Genomic DNA, 16,930 nt, shown 5'->3' on the forward strand with positions numbered 1-16,930 from the left:
CTGAACCATCTAATAGGCCAAGTCAACACATTTTTTTCCCCGCACCTGGTAAGCACGCCACACACATATAAACTGGGAATGTGGGAGAGAACTAAAAATGATTCTCCATGTCAGACAAGAGAGTCATAAACCCCAGTTTTGCTCTGTTCAGTTAGTTACTTATTTATACGGAAAGCAATAAATTTTTAAGAAGTGTGTTTATTGTACATAGGCAGTTTCGCACCTGCATTCAGAGGGGCTTGAAATGTTGCTGGTGTGCTCTCTGCTGCATTCCTCTTTGACTCCAGCAATTGCCTCACTGTGCCAGAACTTCTATGGAATTAAGTTTCCATTAGCATTTCTCAATAAGCCACACCAGGTGTATTTATGAACAGCACAATGATGAAAAAAACCCCTTATTTTACATCTATAATTTCCATGGAGATTTTCTAAACACATTTGTCTTCTGTCCCCCCCCCTCCCCCTTCCATGCAAATTAACTTTGGATACTCCCTTATTAAAAAAAAAAAAAAAAAAAAAGTAAAAGTAGTTATTCGTGAATTTTCAAGTGCTTGCACCAAGTTTGCCTTTCACCCTGAGAATTTTCTTTTTCTTTAAATTAAACTTCCATTTTCATCCATTATTTTTCACTGCTGAAACACTCATCTCAGTTTACCTAAGAATGGTCTCAATACTGTCCATTTATGACTTCTGTGAAAGAAATAAATCTTACAATTGAAGAGCAATGAAAGAAGAGTACTTTAATGAAAAAATGAAAATACAAGGATTATTCATACATTAGGTATCTCAAGTGTCCTATTGTAAATTTTAATACTGTCACAGTGATGTGGTTTGCTTACCGAGATGTTGCATGGTTTGTGTTTGCAGTGTCACTTGCTGCTTTCCCTGTCTCCAGAGGTGTACTTGGTGAATTCTAAAAGAAAAAAGAGAGAAAAGCCATAACAAAACCAGCATAAGTCAGCTTGCAAACTTATCCTTTCACTGTATTTCATATTAATCCATTTTCTGGAGCTAACACTGCAGGAGAAATTGACACATTTTACAACCCCCAAAACCTCCTTGGTCCTACCTGCCTGCCTCCTTCTCCTACATCCTCCCTTTTTATAAGTCTCTTGGCTTCAGTTTTATACAGCATGTGAACAAAAATTTCTTCTTGAACATTAACGGGCTTTTAGCTTCCACTTCTTCACAGTAATTAATCCAAAATATTCATTCCAGACATAGAGAAAAATATTCATTCCAGACACAGAGAAATACTATTGTTCATACCCACTCCTCTCCATACCCAAAATCAAGGCACTGCGATTCACACTTATTTACTCTGTACTCTTCTTATTGAACTAAATTAGACTTACTTACATACAGTTTAAGGTGCTTTCACACTAATAATGCCTACAGAAAGCTTCAGTACAAATCAGAATTACATAACAGATGTTAAAAGACTATTTGTTCACATCACTGCCTTTAACCAAACAAGACAAACCTAGTTTGTGAACAACACTGAAGAACCAGGTTACATCTTTCTGTATATAAAATTTCTTTATTTTTCAACACAAGGTTTAGTCTAACTAAGAAAAACAAATATAACAAATCTAGGTCTTACTTCTTGTTTTTTCTTCAGGTCCTCCCTGGCTGCTCCAAACCGCTTTGTCAATCTAGCAATTTTAGCCTAAATGGGAAGAAGATGAAAACAACCAAAACCATAAATATCCTCCCCAAGAACCATTAAAGAAATCATACAAACAAAAAGATACATAGTCAAGACATGAAGTCAAAGGCTAATTTCATATCAGAGGAAATAATTCCTCCTTGAAATACAGTACAACTGTATTACTTCAGAACAGCAGAAAGACACACTCATGTATCACAATCAAGACATCTTAGAGACAACTTGAATTATTTTCCTTGCTCTTCACAATTGCACAAACAGAATCCGTCTTGCAGAGGTTCACGCAATATTCTGCATGAATGAAAGCAACTGAAAACATCTGACTGTTTTAATGTCTTGTGTACCAACCATACTGAAAAATACACCCCTTTTTGCCTTTCATGTTATCTACTTTCCTTCCCCCATTTATCCTATTTCTCCCTCTCACTGATACACTACATATCACACATGCCTTACTATCAGCTTTGTTCTACTCTATTTGATGTTCAGGTGTCAGCTTCATTATCTTCTTAAGTACAATTCTTGCATCTTGTCTTTTACTTCTCGCGCTTCCCTCAATATACTATTTGGTGACCGTTCCTTCTGTAATTACCTCAGCATTACAAGATCCTAATTTACCCTGTCTAGGTTGCAGTTCTGATGGCTGACCTATTCTGAAGGCAGTAGCCGCACCACTTGCTCTAAGCAGGTACTTTTCCTTTTCTTGGTGTGGTTTTTTTTTTCGTTTTTTTTTTTTTTTTTTGTACAGAAAGAACAGTTAAATGATTTTTACAAACTCCTGAAAACACTAGGTTAGCACTAGAAGAATTGAAGTTTTTTAAAAAAAATCAGTGAGTTTCATATACCATGACTTCAGAACTACTTATTTACAAGGAGCTGGTCCATTTAGAAACCTCACCTCTTTCACATTTTTACAAAGCAACATGACAGGTTACAGCTATAGTCTGCCTTTAATTAAGTTTATATTTTAATTTCTCTTATCTTTTACAATGTGCTATTTTGGAGCACCTTGCACAATAAAACCATGTAAGCTTAGACTACAAGTATATTAACATTAACGCATTCACAGCCTTATACGATGTTATTAATTTGACACTGTAGTTGATGGGTAAAGACACTGATGAACAAGTATACTGGAAGCATCTTAGATAACACTTAACAAAAAGCATTAAATGTCTGGGATGGCAAGGGAGAAGAGCTATATAGTACAAACTGGTCTGGCAAACTCCATACTTTTTTAATGTTAAAAGTAAAATGGCCTTATTTTTTAAATTTGCTATGACATAAGCTTTTGATTGTGTTGTCACTTTGAAATTATCTGATTCTGTGATGTTCCTTATCTCACCACTATGTACATAATTTCTGTCAAGAATGCAAGAAAGCATACTGCATTTAACACCAGCTAGATGTGTTGCTCTTGCTACACAAGAACATACTTATTTTGTTCCTGGGGAAATAACATGGGCAAGTATAAAGTGATGTTTCTTTGTTTGAACATTCTACAAAGTCCAGTGCTATTGTCCCCTCCTTTCTACACTTTTCTGTTTTTAAGCAAATTTCTGGCTTTACAGAGGCATTAGGTATTTTCATACTTAGCATTTATTTGAAGATTGTCTAAATGGAACAGAAGAGTCAAAAAGCATTTTAGTAACAGCTAATGAATAAGTCTGCCAGAAGGAAGATGTGCTTTGGGGACTTTTTGATGATTAGCTGGTTGTTTTCTTCTTTCTGAGTAGGGAAATAAAATTTTACAACTCAAAAGCAACATTAGTATTTGCTGCTTCCCATCCCCTCCCTTTGTGGAGTCAAGTGGCTGCCCTGCTGACAACTACACGAGACTTACTACTAAATGTCAAGGAAATTATTTTTGAATTTGACTCTAGCATGCAGTGCAACACACAAACACTCACCTGTAGTTCAGTAAGCACAGTTTTGTGCCTCTTGTTACATTCTACTTTCTCTATTCGCGTTTTCAAGTCTGCCAGAGTCTTGTCAAATACAGCACACTGTAAAGCAGCAAGTTTTTCTTCTAACAATCTCTGGATAAACTGCAAAATTATTAAGAAAAATTACAATGCAATCCCAGAATTTGTGAGACCATATATAAAAATACTCCCAACTCTTAACATATATCCTGCTACAAACAGAACAATGACAATGGTAGTGCTCTGTCAATCAAATAAACCTATAGTCACTAATAAGCATGTGGTTGCACAGCTCAGAAAAGTTTCTACATCTATTTTGGCAAATACAAATGGTCCCTCTTTGCCATTAAGTCAAGAAATTAATGTAATTGCAGTATGATAAGTGTATAAAACCTTACTACGTTAAAAACTGCAACAACAGAAGATATTTTCATAAAGTGTGTTTACACAAATTAATTTTTCCTCCTTAGGAAACAAAAATAAACAAGCAACAAACGTGGCTCAGTTTTCTGCGTCCTACATTAATGAAGTTACAAGCACTAGCTAACTAACAAATAGAAGAAGGGCACGTTTTGTTTTTCTTCGAGACCACAAGTTTCTTTACATGCCAATGGTGCAATCAGGCAATTAACAGCTCTATAAAAATCTTCAAAATGCTATGTTGATTGCACTTTTGTTTGGAGACAGGCTTTCTTTAAAGCTAGGCAAACAATAAAGTGTACCACATTAAAACCTTTACCACGCTGAAATACCTGCTTTGCTAAGATTCTCTATAGTCACATGAATGACTGAAAATCTTAAATATTTAACACATTTCAAATATAACTTCTGCAGCATAGTTTTCAAATGATATTTGGTCTCTTCTTAAAAGTAGGGCTATAGAAGACTTTATATTAATTAAGCCACCTCTGTTATTTGAATTACATCGAATTTTCAACCACAAAAAAGAGAAAGTGTTCGGGGGGCCAGAGAGTGCGTGGGAAAGGACAGTTAATTCAAAGACGGTAGGACAAGTGACAGGTGTGTGTCTGCCACCTTTGCTCTGCACCTCCACTTTACCTTTTCTAACTTTTGGTCAACATCCCTTCTGGTTGTAATTTTTACTTGGAGCTCTGCTTCATAATCTTCTCCCTCGTACCGATGACGTTTAGAATGAACACTGTCCATGTCCTCAGATTTGGAACGCTTTCTCCTTGACACGTCACCTGGAACAATTGGATGCAACTGCTTGTGAGGAACCTTTGAAAAAACACGTATCTGCAGAATGCCATGATTATTATGAAGCTTCATTTGTCCCCAGTTTAAGCTTTTTCATTCTAAACCAGTAAGACGTTTGATTACATCGAAGCAGAACAGTCCCTTTTGGTCTCTGTACATTGCTGCCCCGTTAGTGAGTTCTGCTTTGTGATTCACCAAGCCACTGTCCAAAATGCAAAATGGCTCTAGTATTCCCAATTGCCTTCTCCAGAACTTGCCTCCAGTTCTTCCTGCTCCAATCAGCAGCGCCCTATAATGAAACATGGCTTCTGAGAAGCAAACCAAAACCCTCTTCTGAAAAAGGAATCCTCTTCTCAGGATTCTAGACAAATAAAACTACATCTCACTCTGCCTGTGTCAGCAATGAACTTTTTTCCTACCTGCCAAGAAGTTTTAACCTGTACCTCCAAGCCCTGACTGAAAAAACATTCAAACCTTTTTCTTACTTCTTGGGTAAGAGGGAAATTAAAAATACAACAAAAGAACAGGCTCAAAATATAACTACGTTATAAAAGTAATTTTCATCACAGCAATAAAGCACAAAAGAGCCAAAGAGACCTCATTCATTCCTCCAGCTCCTGGCACTGTATCGTCCAGAGATCCACATACAAAACAGCAAGCCTAGGTAAATTATTAGGAAGGGAAGCTACAGAGCATGCTGGAGATACCTGACCACCTTCAAAACACCAAAGACCACAACCCCCCAACCCCTCTACCCCAAACCTGAGGATGATACAGAAAGACAGAATTTATATTAAATCAATGAAGATTCACTGGAGACTGAGACAGCATAACAAATAGTTACTTTCCAATGACATTTTTTCTTTACTTGTATTAGGTACACTCTGTGAGTATTTCTTAGTACACAAGTTTCTTCTTAGAGTCCGATTTTTTTGATGGTTAGATTTCTGATGCTTACAGTCTGATCTGATTTTCTGATGGTTTCCTATTTTTTTTTGAGTTGCATTAAAAATGCACTAATGTACTAAAAAGTAATATTTTAAAATCTGCATGACAACCTAAGTTATATTTTAAAGTTTGTGAAAGCATAGGTCCTCAAATTTTATGTAAAAGAGCCACAAGGCTCTTCATAAACATTTGCAGAATGCTGAATACCTGCAAGCAATATAAACGTCTAAGGTATGAGTTTCCCATTTTTTCTCAGAATGACAGTAAACAGTGGAAAATGAAGAAAAAAAAAAGCTACATCTCCATCTTTCTTCCATCCATCAGAAAAACCTGTAGAAATTAAATAAAAATCTGAATAGTTACAACACTATTCCAGACTAGTGAAGATGAGTCTATCAGGATCTTCTATACCACCCTTTCCTACTCCCAGTCAGGCTCATTAGAAAAAGCCGAACCACTGAGTACTACAACAAGCCATTCGTAACATGCAAGAGCTATTTCCATATTTAAAAGAACACGTTTAACATTCAGGTAATTTGTTCTGAAGCAGATGCTACATCCAGTTATAGTTTGATTCTCTTTGAAGAGCTTCAGAGTGCTTGCCACTAGCAGAAAGGATATTTAAAGGAGGCCGTGACTTCTAGGAAGCTCTAGCTGCTTCTAATGAGCTGTGTCAGCTGTTCTTGATCAAAGGGTACTTTGTGCTTGTGTTCGAGCTGATTCCTTATGGAGGCTCAAACACCCTTTCAGCAGGTACTAGGGAGAGGCCTATGTTACTGCTGGGCTTAGAGTGCAGCTCCCAGAGAGCAGACAACAAACATAGGACTTTGCACAGCAGGGTGTGTAGAAGGAGGATGGTCCCTGCACTCAGTAATGGTGATGTGCCACATGGTGTGGTCTCCAGCAGCCACTGGAACAACTCTTCTCAGTAACATCAGAGCCACCACTCAGACTAAGCAATTTTGGGTGAAGATACGGCTTTGCAAGTGTTGAGCTGCAGGGATTATCTAGAGCCTCCCGTTCTGGCTGAGGCTATGGCAGAGGGAGATGAGCTTCTTGGCTACAGAAGGTGCAAACTAGCACAAAAGCTGTGTTGCCAAGTTAAAGGAGCTACAGGAAGAGGTCAAGGGTTGGCACAGCATCAGAAACCATAAGAAACAGATTGACTAGATATACTCAAAGATCCTGCAGCCTCACAAACTGCAACACCCAGCTCACTCCCAGTGTGATTTTATCGAGATGGGAAATGGAGACTGCCACAATGACAAAGGCTGGAAGCACCAGGACAGCAGCTCCCGCTCTTCTGATGCACAGGACAATGACAGATTTGGTTCAGGGCACTCATAGCAGATACGGGGCTGGAAGTTGTACCAAGTGAAATGTCTGAACCAGCTAAGCTTGAGACATGCAGTAGCACCACATATTAGATATTAGTAGCACGTGACTCCCTGCCTGCAGGGGATGGAGGCCCTCATCTGCTAGGGACAGGTGACCTATGAGAAAGATAAAGGCACTATGTAGGTGGGAATGGGGTTAGCAAAGCCAAAGCTCACCTCAAGCTGAACGTGGTGAGTGACATCAAGGGCATCAAGAAGGGTTTCTACTAGGATGCCAGCAGCAAAAGGAAAACTAGGGAAAATATGGTCCCCCCTGCTGAATGAGGCAGGGAAGCAAGTGACACTGAAAAAGCCCAGGCACTCAATGTTTTCTTTGCCTCAGACTTCAAAGAGAAGTCTTGCATTCAGCAATGCCAGCTCCCTGAGACTAGTGAGACAGTCTGCAGCAAAGGCAGACCTGCTCTCAGTGGAGGAGCATTGAGTTAACATTTAAATAAACTGGAAATACCCAAGTCCATGCAAGCCAGAGGGATGCGCCCAGTGCCAAGGCGGCTGCCTGAGGTGACTGGAAGGCCACTCTCAACCTCCGAAAGATTGTGGCAATAGCGGAAGGTTCCTGAGGACAGGAGTGACATTTGCTTTCTTCTAACCTTCTGGAAGGGCAAGAAGGACCCAAGGAATTACAGGATGGTCAGCCTCACCTCCATCGCTGGGGAACACAATGGAGCAAGTAATTCTAAAAATAATCTCTAAACATATTAAAGAAGGTGGTGATGGGGAACAGTCAGAATGGATTTATCAAAGGGAAATCACGCTTCATCAGCCTAATAGCCTTCTATGATGAGATGACTGGATTGATGGATGAGGGAAGAGCAGTGGCTGCTGTTTATCTTGTCTTTAGTAATGCTTTTGACACCCAAAACATCCTCAGAGACCAACTCAAGATGTATGGCGTAGATAAATGGACTGGCTCAACTGTTGGGCTCCAAAAGCTGTGATCAACAGCACAAAGTCCAGTTGGAGCTCATCACTAGTAACATATGCCAGCAGATAATACTGGTACCAGCACTAACATCTCCACTAATGACCTAGGATAATGGGATAGAGGGCATCCTCAGCAATCTCCAGATGATACAAAAATAGAAGGAGTGGTTGCTACACTAGATGGTTATGCTGCCAGAGTCACCTTGACAGGCTGGACAAATAGGCAGGAATCTCATGAAGTTCAACAAAAGGAAATGCAAAGTCTTACACTTGGATAGAAATAAACCCGTGTACTAGTACAGGCTGGGAACTGACTGTCTGGAAAACAGTTTTGCAGAAAAGGCCCTGGTGGTGTTCATGCACATCAAGTCGAACATGAGCCAGCAATGTGCTCTGTTGGCAAAGGCCAACAATTCTTGGCTGTCTGAGGAAGAGTATCACCTTGAGGCCGAGGGAGGTAATTATTCCTCTCTAATCAGCACAGTGAGACTGAACTTTGAGTCTTGTGCCAGCTGTGGGCTTCTAAATACAAGAAAGATGTGAGCAGACTGGAGAGAGTTCAGTGTAGGGACACCAAGATGTTTTACAGACTGGAGCATTTGTCATATAAGCAAGTGAGAGCTGGCATTGTTCAACTGGAAAGGGCGGTTAGGGGAGATTTTATAATGTGTGTAAATTACCTGATGAGTGGAGAGTGAAGAAGACAGAGCAAGATTCCTTGTGAGTATCAGTGAAAGGATGAGAAAAATGGATGCAAATTGAAATACAGGGAATTCCATTCACACATATTGAAACTTTTTTACTGGAAGGTTGTGGAGTCTCCATTTGTGGAGATACTCAAAAGCTGTCTGGACACGGTTCTGAGCAAACTGCTCTAGCTGACTTGGTTTTGAGCAGGGGGTTTGCACTAGATAAGTCTCCAAAAGGTCTCTTCCACCCTCAATGATTCTGTGCTTCTAACATGTGCCATCAGTTAAGCATAATAGTTTTAACACTACATACTTCTCTCTGTGTGTTTGTCTTCTTTGTGGGCCTCTTCTCCTTTATCCTCCTCACTCTCCTTTCTTCTCTCCTCTTCCACCTCTTCTACAAACAGAAGAAAAAACCCCATGTGTTACTTATGCTGACCTACAGAAGTCTCATCAGAGTCCTATTTTGATTAGGGAATTTACAATACTTACGAAAAACATGTTGGAGAAGGCAAGAGAAGTAAGTATGACAGAGGGAATGAAGAGATGAAAAAATCAGAGGATACCTTCAGAGGAAAAATTTGAGCTACCATACAACACAGTAAGATTAATTTCTGGATTTGCTTAGCTTTAAAATCAACAGAATGTCTCAAAGTTACCTCTGAAATAAGGTAACTTCACATAGTTACCAGTTCTCAATAAATTATTTTACTTTATTTTTCATCTAGGAAAATGTATAAAAATTTCAGCAACAAAATATTAATATATTTGTTTACAACTGTCAAATTCACCCAAGTTTATGGTACAAAAGGCCTAGATTCTTATTTTCTTAAAAACTATGAATTTTCATCTCTTTTCTTAAAAACTATGAATTTTCATTTAAAGTTTCTTCCTAATACAAAGTATGAAAATTTAAGACTGATTAAAAAACCTACAGTTTAGGAATTTCTTAAATGAGGAAAATTCTGAAATAACACCCCCAAACGCACACAGGTTAAAATGAAAAATGCTAACACCTCTTGAAAACTTTTCTTACATATTCCATGAACCTCCCTTATACGTTTCATACAGGCTGTATTTGTCACCTTCTGTGCTTGTTAGACGCAACATAAAACCATTACTTTTAAGATTACATTAAAAGTAATAGTCATGCACAGTTATGCACATCTTGATCTGTACACTTCTCCAATTTCCTACTTTCATTGTGTTATTACAGCAGAGTTTATTAGCTTTTTTAGAGAATGTTCTGGCTGCAAAGATACGCTTGATGCTCTCTTTAACACAAAATTTTACTTCTGTTATGAACAACATCTGACTGATTTAAAATAAGACACCTAATAAGTCAGAAAAAAGGAAGAGTCAGAAAACCAAAAACTGAAATGATGAGATTTTTCATTTTGTTAATTTATGCAAGAACTAATATTCATACCATGTAAATTTTTCAAAATCAATCTGATTTATTTTTAAGGCAATAAAATGGAATAGTGCCAATGCCACCTGCTTTTTAAAACTTATAGATTTTATTGTTATCAATAAAATAGGACTTATTTACCCAGGAATCTAAAGGAGAGTCATTAAGTTCAAGAGTACTTTTTCCAAAATTTACAAATTTTAATATTCAACTGATACAAATATTTCATGGAAAGATACACACACCTAGAATGCCTTTAAAATATGTTATAAGTTTCAAAGTTGAGCTTTTTGAGTTCTATGTAGAGAACAAAGTAATTTAAGGAATGAGGAAGTTCCGTCCTTCCTAACTTCCATTACTCGGTAAACAAATGTAGTTTGTTTAACTAGAAGTGATTTAAATTCAATGACCAGCTAAACCTCTCCAGTTAAGGTTCAAACCATAACATGGACATAATTTTACAATTGGCTATTAGTTTATTTTCACCAATAAGCGGCAATCTCATTATCCTGACGCTAGACAGGCAGAAACAATGAATGCAATCCTTTAAAAAAATAGTTTGATGGTATCATTCCCACTGTATTTATCACACAGTCATTTTAATAAGTCACACTGTTTCCTCTAGATCTGAACACAAAGGTATTTGTTTTCTTTTTACTACGTGTTTGCCTGTTGATAAACAGCTGAAAATACCTTTTAATAATTTCTACAGCTGCAAGCATTTAGATCTGCTTAGTAACTGACTGGATGCGTATTTGGCTGGCAGTCCTGCCAAAATATACATATAAATTGAAATAAAAATAATGAGTAAGCCTAAGACCATCTGAACAGTATTTGCAAGTTACTACTCTGGACTGCACAGTCATACTCTCACTATTTCATAATCCCGTAACCACAACATTCTCTTTACAGATTGGCTAGAACTGATGTGCACAGACAGCAATCACAAGAAAGTACAAAAGCACAGCCTTTCTAAGCAGTGAATCCTTGATCAAACTCTACCCAGAAGTTATTATAAAACAGAAATAGATTTTTCCCATTAAACATGACAGTGTTTGACTATTTTTTTTTAGGAAGAAATCATAGATTCATGTATTTTTAAAGGAATCATCATGACCTGGACAAGCTGGAGAAATGGGATGACAAATGCTTTATGATATTCAAAAGGGACAGACACAAAACTTCTGCACCTGGGAAGGGAGAACCTTTGCAATGACGCAGGCTAGAGCCCGCATGGCTAGGGAGCTCTGCTTTGAGGACTCCCATAGACAGCAAGCAGAGCATGAGCCAACAGCAAAGGAGGTCCACAGCATCCTAAGCTTCATTTACAGGAACAGACCCAGTATATCTTATGAAGTGGGTACTGCCCTTTAGTTGGCACTCGTTACGCCATCTCTCGGTAAGGACAAGAGACTACTAAGGGCCTGGGAAACATAACCTGTAAGAGAGTCTGAGGGAGCTGGGCTTGTTCAGCATGGAGAAGACAAAGCTTAATGGGGCCTTAAAAACAGCTTTCCAATACCTATAAGGTGGCTTTTGAGAAGATGGAGGCAGACTAATTGGAAAGGTGCATGGCAAAGGATAAGAGAGAACATGTGTAAGCAGAAACAAGAGATTCCAACTGATATAAAGAAAAACATTTCCAACATGAATAGAGTCATTGGAATAGGCTGCCCAGAGAGGTCATCCAGTCTTCATCAGTGGAAGTTTTCAAGACCTAGCTGGATTAAGTTCTGAGCTACCTTGTCTAATCTCACAGCTGACCCTACTTTGAGCAGGAGACTGGACTAGAGATCTCCTGACATGTCTCCCAACTGGAACTACTCTATTATTTGGTCACAACTCCTCCTGCCTATCGCAAAATATATATTAAGAGAGTCAGCAAGTGACAAACCCAAGACCCTCATCTCTCCCGGCTAGCTCCCCAGGAAATCCTGGGCATGACATCAGCATGGTACTGAATATCCCCTTGGCTAGTTAGGGTGAGCTACTCTGGCTGTGCCCCCCTCCTAGCTTCTGTGAAAATTAACCCTATCCCAGCTGAACCCAGGAAAACATAACATTTCAGAGCTTGGTGTCCCATAGTGAAGTTTTCCTTAATTTCTTAATTTACTGCCAGCATTCTTTATTTGCTTTCTTCAACTGCTACCATATCCATGTTTTCACAAAGCTACCTGCTATAATCCTGGAAAATCATTCTTTAGTGGTGAGTCAGCTCTATCTTCCTATCAAGTTATTAATATTTTCCTACTCATCTGTACCGCTTTGTAGTTAACCACAATGAGTTTCAGCTGCCACTTTTATACCCAGCTCTTCATAGGATCATCAGAAAACTGTCACGTCACTAGCTACTCTTCATTTTAGGTAAATTATTAATTCTGTTGAGTAACACATTCTCTGGAACAGATCACTGTAGATATACTTTCCATTCTTCAAATGGCTATTTCCTCCATGAGGACTTCACATCTTATTCGAAGACAGTTCAGCTTGCAAAAGTTCTTGGTAAGAAATAGTTTTTGTTTGGATATCCAAAAGAATTCAAATACATCAATCAGGTCTTCCTTGTCATGTGCTTGTTTATTTACCTGAAGCGCTCCAAGGTTTTTTAATGCATGATCTTCCATTACAAAAATCTTAAGTTCCAACATAACTATTACTAACTCTGATTGAGAAAAAGATTCTATTAATCTGCCCATTTGAAGAAAAGCTTCTAGTACCATTCTTTACATTGTTGTTTAGCCACACTAGTTTTCATCTGGCTTTTTGAAAACCATACTTCTTAACTGAGCAGCTTGCACCTGTGCCTCCAATATAATCTTCAAATGATATCCATACTGTCTCCACAGATTTAATCCTCACAGACTCTTTTCAAAAGTTAATCTTTATCTTCTAAGGTTTCCTGCCCCTGCAACCTCTCTGCTATTATCTGTGTTATTGAAAGACTGACACTGGTGAAAGGACTGCACAATTTTTGTACCAATACCATGTTAAATTTAGTACAAAATGAGTCCCTGAAAGATTTGCTTGAAATATTTCAAAGAATGTACTATTCGTAAAAATTTAAATTCCCTTGTCTGCAACTTGATGGGCAAGCTTCATGAAGCTTAGAATGCAGAAATTAACAGATGACTGCTGGTTAAGGACAGAATATACTTCATATTTCATGAACAGACTCAGTTACAGCCATGCAACTGTAAAAAGTCAAACTGTTAAAGCCCATAAATACAACAATTAGTCAAGAGAATTTGTCCCGTCACCAAAACTGAAAAACTGAAAAAAGATTTTAGACTTCTACAAAATGAAGTCCAGAGCAAAAACTCCTGTGACCACAATGTGTTTTCTCATTGGGTAAGACGAAAAAAATCAACCCTGATAATTTTATTCATCTCCAATGAAAGAACCCTTGAACTGCAGTCATCAATTTTTTTTGTAACATGCGTTTTATAAAAGGGACTCGTAACACTCTGCAATTTCAACACAAGTACATACAATGTTCTTTCTCCCTGCCAACCCTCACCTCCAAATAGTTTCTGGAAGACTTTAATTGCACTTCTGCAATCTCAGTGCAACACCTAGCACCTGAACAAGATACTTAGAAGAAACTATGGAATCTACCTTTTCTGTGTTTGACTGGCATAAATTTAAATACCAGAAAAGAAGGAAGAGTCTGAAACACGGCTGAAGAGATATATTCTTATCTCCTTTTCTCTAGTTGTTTAGAGATTGAAGACTGAGAATGCCATCACACATCACTGAAAGACACAGTTTCACCATTAGTGAAAAAAGAGTTGAGAAACCATGGTTGCTACCTTCCCGCAGACTGGAAGACACCTGAATGTTGTTTAATCTATGGAATTCCTACCCAGTTTAAACACATTCAGGTTAGCATAGTCATCATCTCATAAAAAGTTATACAATGGGGGAAAAAAAAGAAAGAAAAAAAGAAAAAAACCTACCCCAAGATAATTGGAAACATCAGTTTTCTTAATTACAGATAAAAGAGCATTGTTAACTTATCTGTACATTATTAATCTATTTTCCAAAGTGCAACAGTATGACGAGTGTCCCATGTAAAAAAAAAAGTTTACAAAACTATATGACAATAACAGACTACAGAGGACATCCATTCAGTTTAACATAAAAAAATCTGCTAACTACATGACGAGACTAAAGTACCAGCTTCCTACATTTAATACTTTTGAATGTTAATCAGTTGGCATAGTTATCAGATAAAAGTTAGATTAAAAATGAATAAAAGGTATATGGCATGAAAACCATATATGACTTGCATTTTTCATGAAACCTTTCCAATACTGGTTTTTGGTGAAAAAAATAATAAAAAAAAAAACTTGAAACAAATGAAACTTGGGGCATGTCTAGATTACCAGTGTGTTTTCATTCTTATATTTATTTGCACGTTCAAAAAAGTTGAAATCCTTTCCTGCCCTCAGGAACGGTAAATGAACCCGTTGCTCTTCCCACAAATCTTTCTGTTCCATGTCTGACAATTACTCATCTTTCCTCTTCTTCCACCCACCACTCCACCCCAGTCTGCAAAGAGTATAAGAAAACAACCCAAAACAAATCAGATCTTGGAGATTACATTTTTTTTGGTGTTACTTTTGTTTTTTTCTGGGCCTCAAATTCCATCCTTGAAAACTGTAAGACTACATAACATAGAATTGGTGGGCAAGACTGCCTTTTCATTTAAAAACATGTCACAAGTGTGTCATTCTAAGAAATTAACAAAATTCCAGACTTGAATCAGAACTACCAGTTTAGAAAGTTCTTACCTGGAAGACTTGACTTGTTTGGAAGTATCACTTCAGCACGTTCCTCCTTCTCATCACAGGGATCTTCTTCATCAGACAGTACTAAAAAAGCCTCTTTTGGCAGACTTTCATTGCTTTCCTGCTTGGATGGTGAACCCAAACAGTTGTCTATTTTCTCTTCTAAATCTGGGACTGTGTCATCCACTGGAAGCAGAGAACTTTTAGAAAAACAGCTCAGTTCATCTTCAGCAGGGGCTAGTTTTTCCAAAATTGGAATAATTTCATCTGTTTCCATAGAGTCAGTGTTGTCCAAGACACTTTCACTTGGCTCATCTATTGTCTTCTGAACAGTGGTTTCTGAAAGACCTGCAGTGCCATCTTGTTTGTCCTTTGGTTCCTGCTCAGCTTCCATACTGCTTGAGATGTCTTCTTCTCCAACAGCATCTTCAACAGTTACTTCTTCAGTCCTCTTTTCCTCACCAGATGAATTGGAAATAATAGTTAAATCATTTGCTTCTCCCTTCTCTTCAGAAGAGTCACTAATACAGATTGGTTTATTTTCACCTTCTGATAGGTTATCACTCTCTCTTTGGTCCAAACGATCTTTTGCATTAATCTCTTCATGGAAGTTATTTTTATTGCTACCAAGCACTCCATTTTCAGCCTCACAAGCTAAAGCAGTATCAGTATCTTTATCTTGCTCAGGAGTAACATTCTCCGGAGACAGCGTTAGAGGTTTGGGTTCTACATCATTGACTAGGTTCCCTGCCCTACTTTCAGGGCTTTTGGCTTCACTAATGTCATTCGAAGCTGTTCTTCCTTCTTCAGAGTTAGCACACAAGTCCACTAGGCCATTAACTTCCCTCTTCTCCTCCATACAGTCTGTATTGCTTGAAGGGGAATTTAAATCAGAATCTCCATTCTCATGCTTTCCATTTAACAGTTTAACTTCAGTTGTCTTCAATAGCTCCTCTTTAACCTTATAGACAGCTTCAAGTTGTTGTCGATCACTTACTCTCATTGTTTTTCGTGCTTTAAAGACTTTTTTCTGAGGTTCATCTGTGCTATCCATCTTGACCCTTAAAAAAAGTTCAGAAAGAACTGTGAAGGTAATAATTTGTTATCATCATATTACAGTGTTCCTAAGAAAGACTGTAGCATTTAGCACATTTTACAGCAAACTGGTTTAACTGTATCTACGAATACAAACACCTAACAACACATTTAATTTTTTTTTTCCACAGAAAAAGTGAATACAAGTGTCTATGGATGCTGCACAAACACATGCACGTAAAGATCACTGAGATCACGCTATAACATCATGTAATAATGTTCTGACTACACATTTTAGACCAGCTGTCTCATAGTATTATTACAGCAAAGGCACATAATGACGTTTTCTAGCTAGAAACGGATATTGTGCTCATCTAAGAGCCAATAGCCTTTCTTCTTGTAAAGACAGTAAGAAATATTCTTGGCCCCCCAGTTTACATTTATTTAATCTTCCTAAAACTACATAATTTCACAAGTTTCAAATAGAATTAACAACAGAGTTAAATGACAAGACTTTTGTATCAAGTAACTTTAAAATAAAACTTCAAAATATTGAAAGAACTTCTGAATGTGTCATTAGGATACTTTTTTTTTTCTTCTGTATAGATAAAATAGACCTTCATCCTCCATATTTATACAATGGTTAACTGAACTTGCATTTTTAGAGCATTTATTTTAATTTGCAATATTTTACTCAGACCATTCATGCTCATAAAAATGACAGGATTTGTAGCTCCCGTTAGAAAAAGTTCCTTTTTCAAGGAAAATTAATGTTTTTGCCCTCCATATAATTTTATTCATTCCATCCACCCATGCAAACAGCAAGAAAAATAAGAACATTAACATACAAAAAAATTAAGAAAAATAATGTTCAAAAATCTACTTTATCAAATCAATAAATGGAGACAAATCCAGCACTGCCTA

At 37.6% G+C, this 16,930-nt stretch overlaps 1 protein-coding gene across 1 annotated transcript in view; it reads right to left on the minus strand.

The window, feature by feature from the left end:
* ATF7IP (activating transcription factor 7 interacting protein) overlaps positions 1-16,025 on the minus strand; it is a 45,118-nt gene extending 29,093 nt beyond the window's left edge. Inside the window, exons 1-7 of the mRNA XM_010074376.1 lie at positions 14,975-16,025; positions 9,084-9,167; positions 4,654-4,799; positions 3,580-3,717; positions 1,604-1,669; positions 840-913; positions 224-312 (exon numbers count right to left, since the gene is read on the minus strand). Coding sequence (XP_010072678.1) covers positions 224-312; positions 840-913; positions 1,604-1,669; positions 3,580-3,717; positions 4,654-4,799; positions 9,084-9,167; positions 14,975-16,025 — 1,648 coding nt within the window. The remainder of the gene's footprint in view (positions 1-223; positions 313-839; positions 914-1,603; positions 1,670-3,579; positions 3,718-4,653; positions 4,800-9,083; positions 9,168-14,974) is intronic.
* Positions 16,026-16,930: the final 905 nt, after the last annotated feature.

This window comes from Pterocles gutturalis, unplaced genomic scaffold, assembly GCF_000699245.1.
Source record: "Pterocles gutturalis isolate BGI_N339 unplaced genomic scaffold, ASM69924v1 scaffold12802, whole genome shotgun sequence".
Lineage (NCBI taxonomy): Eukaryota > Metazoa > Chordata > Aves > Pterocliformes > Pteroclidae > Pterocles > Pterocles gutturalis.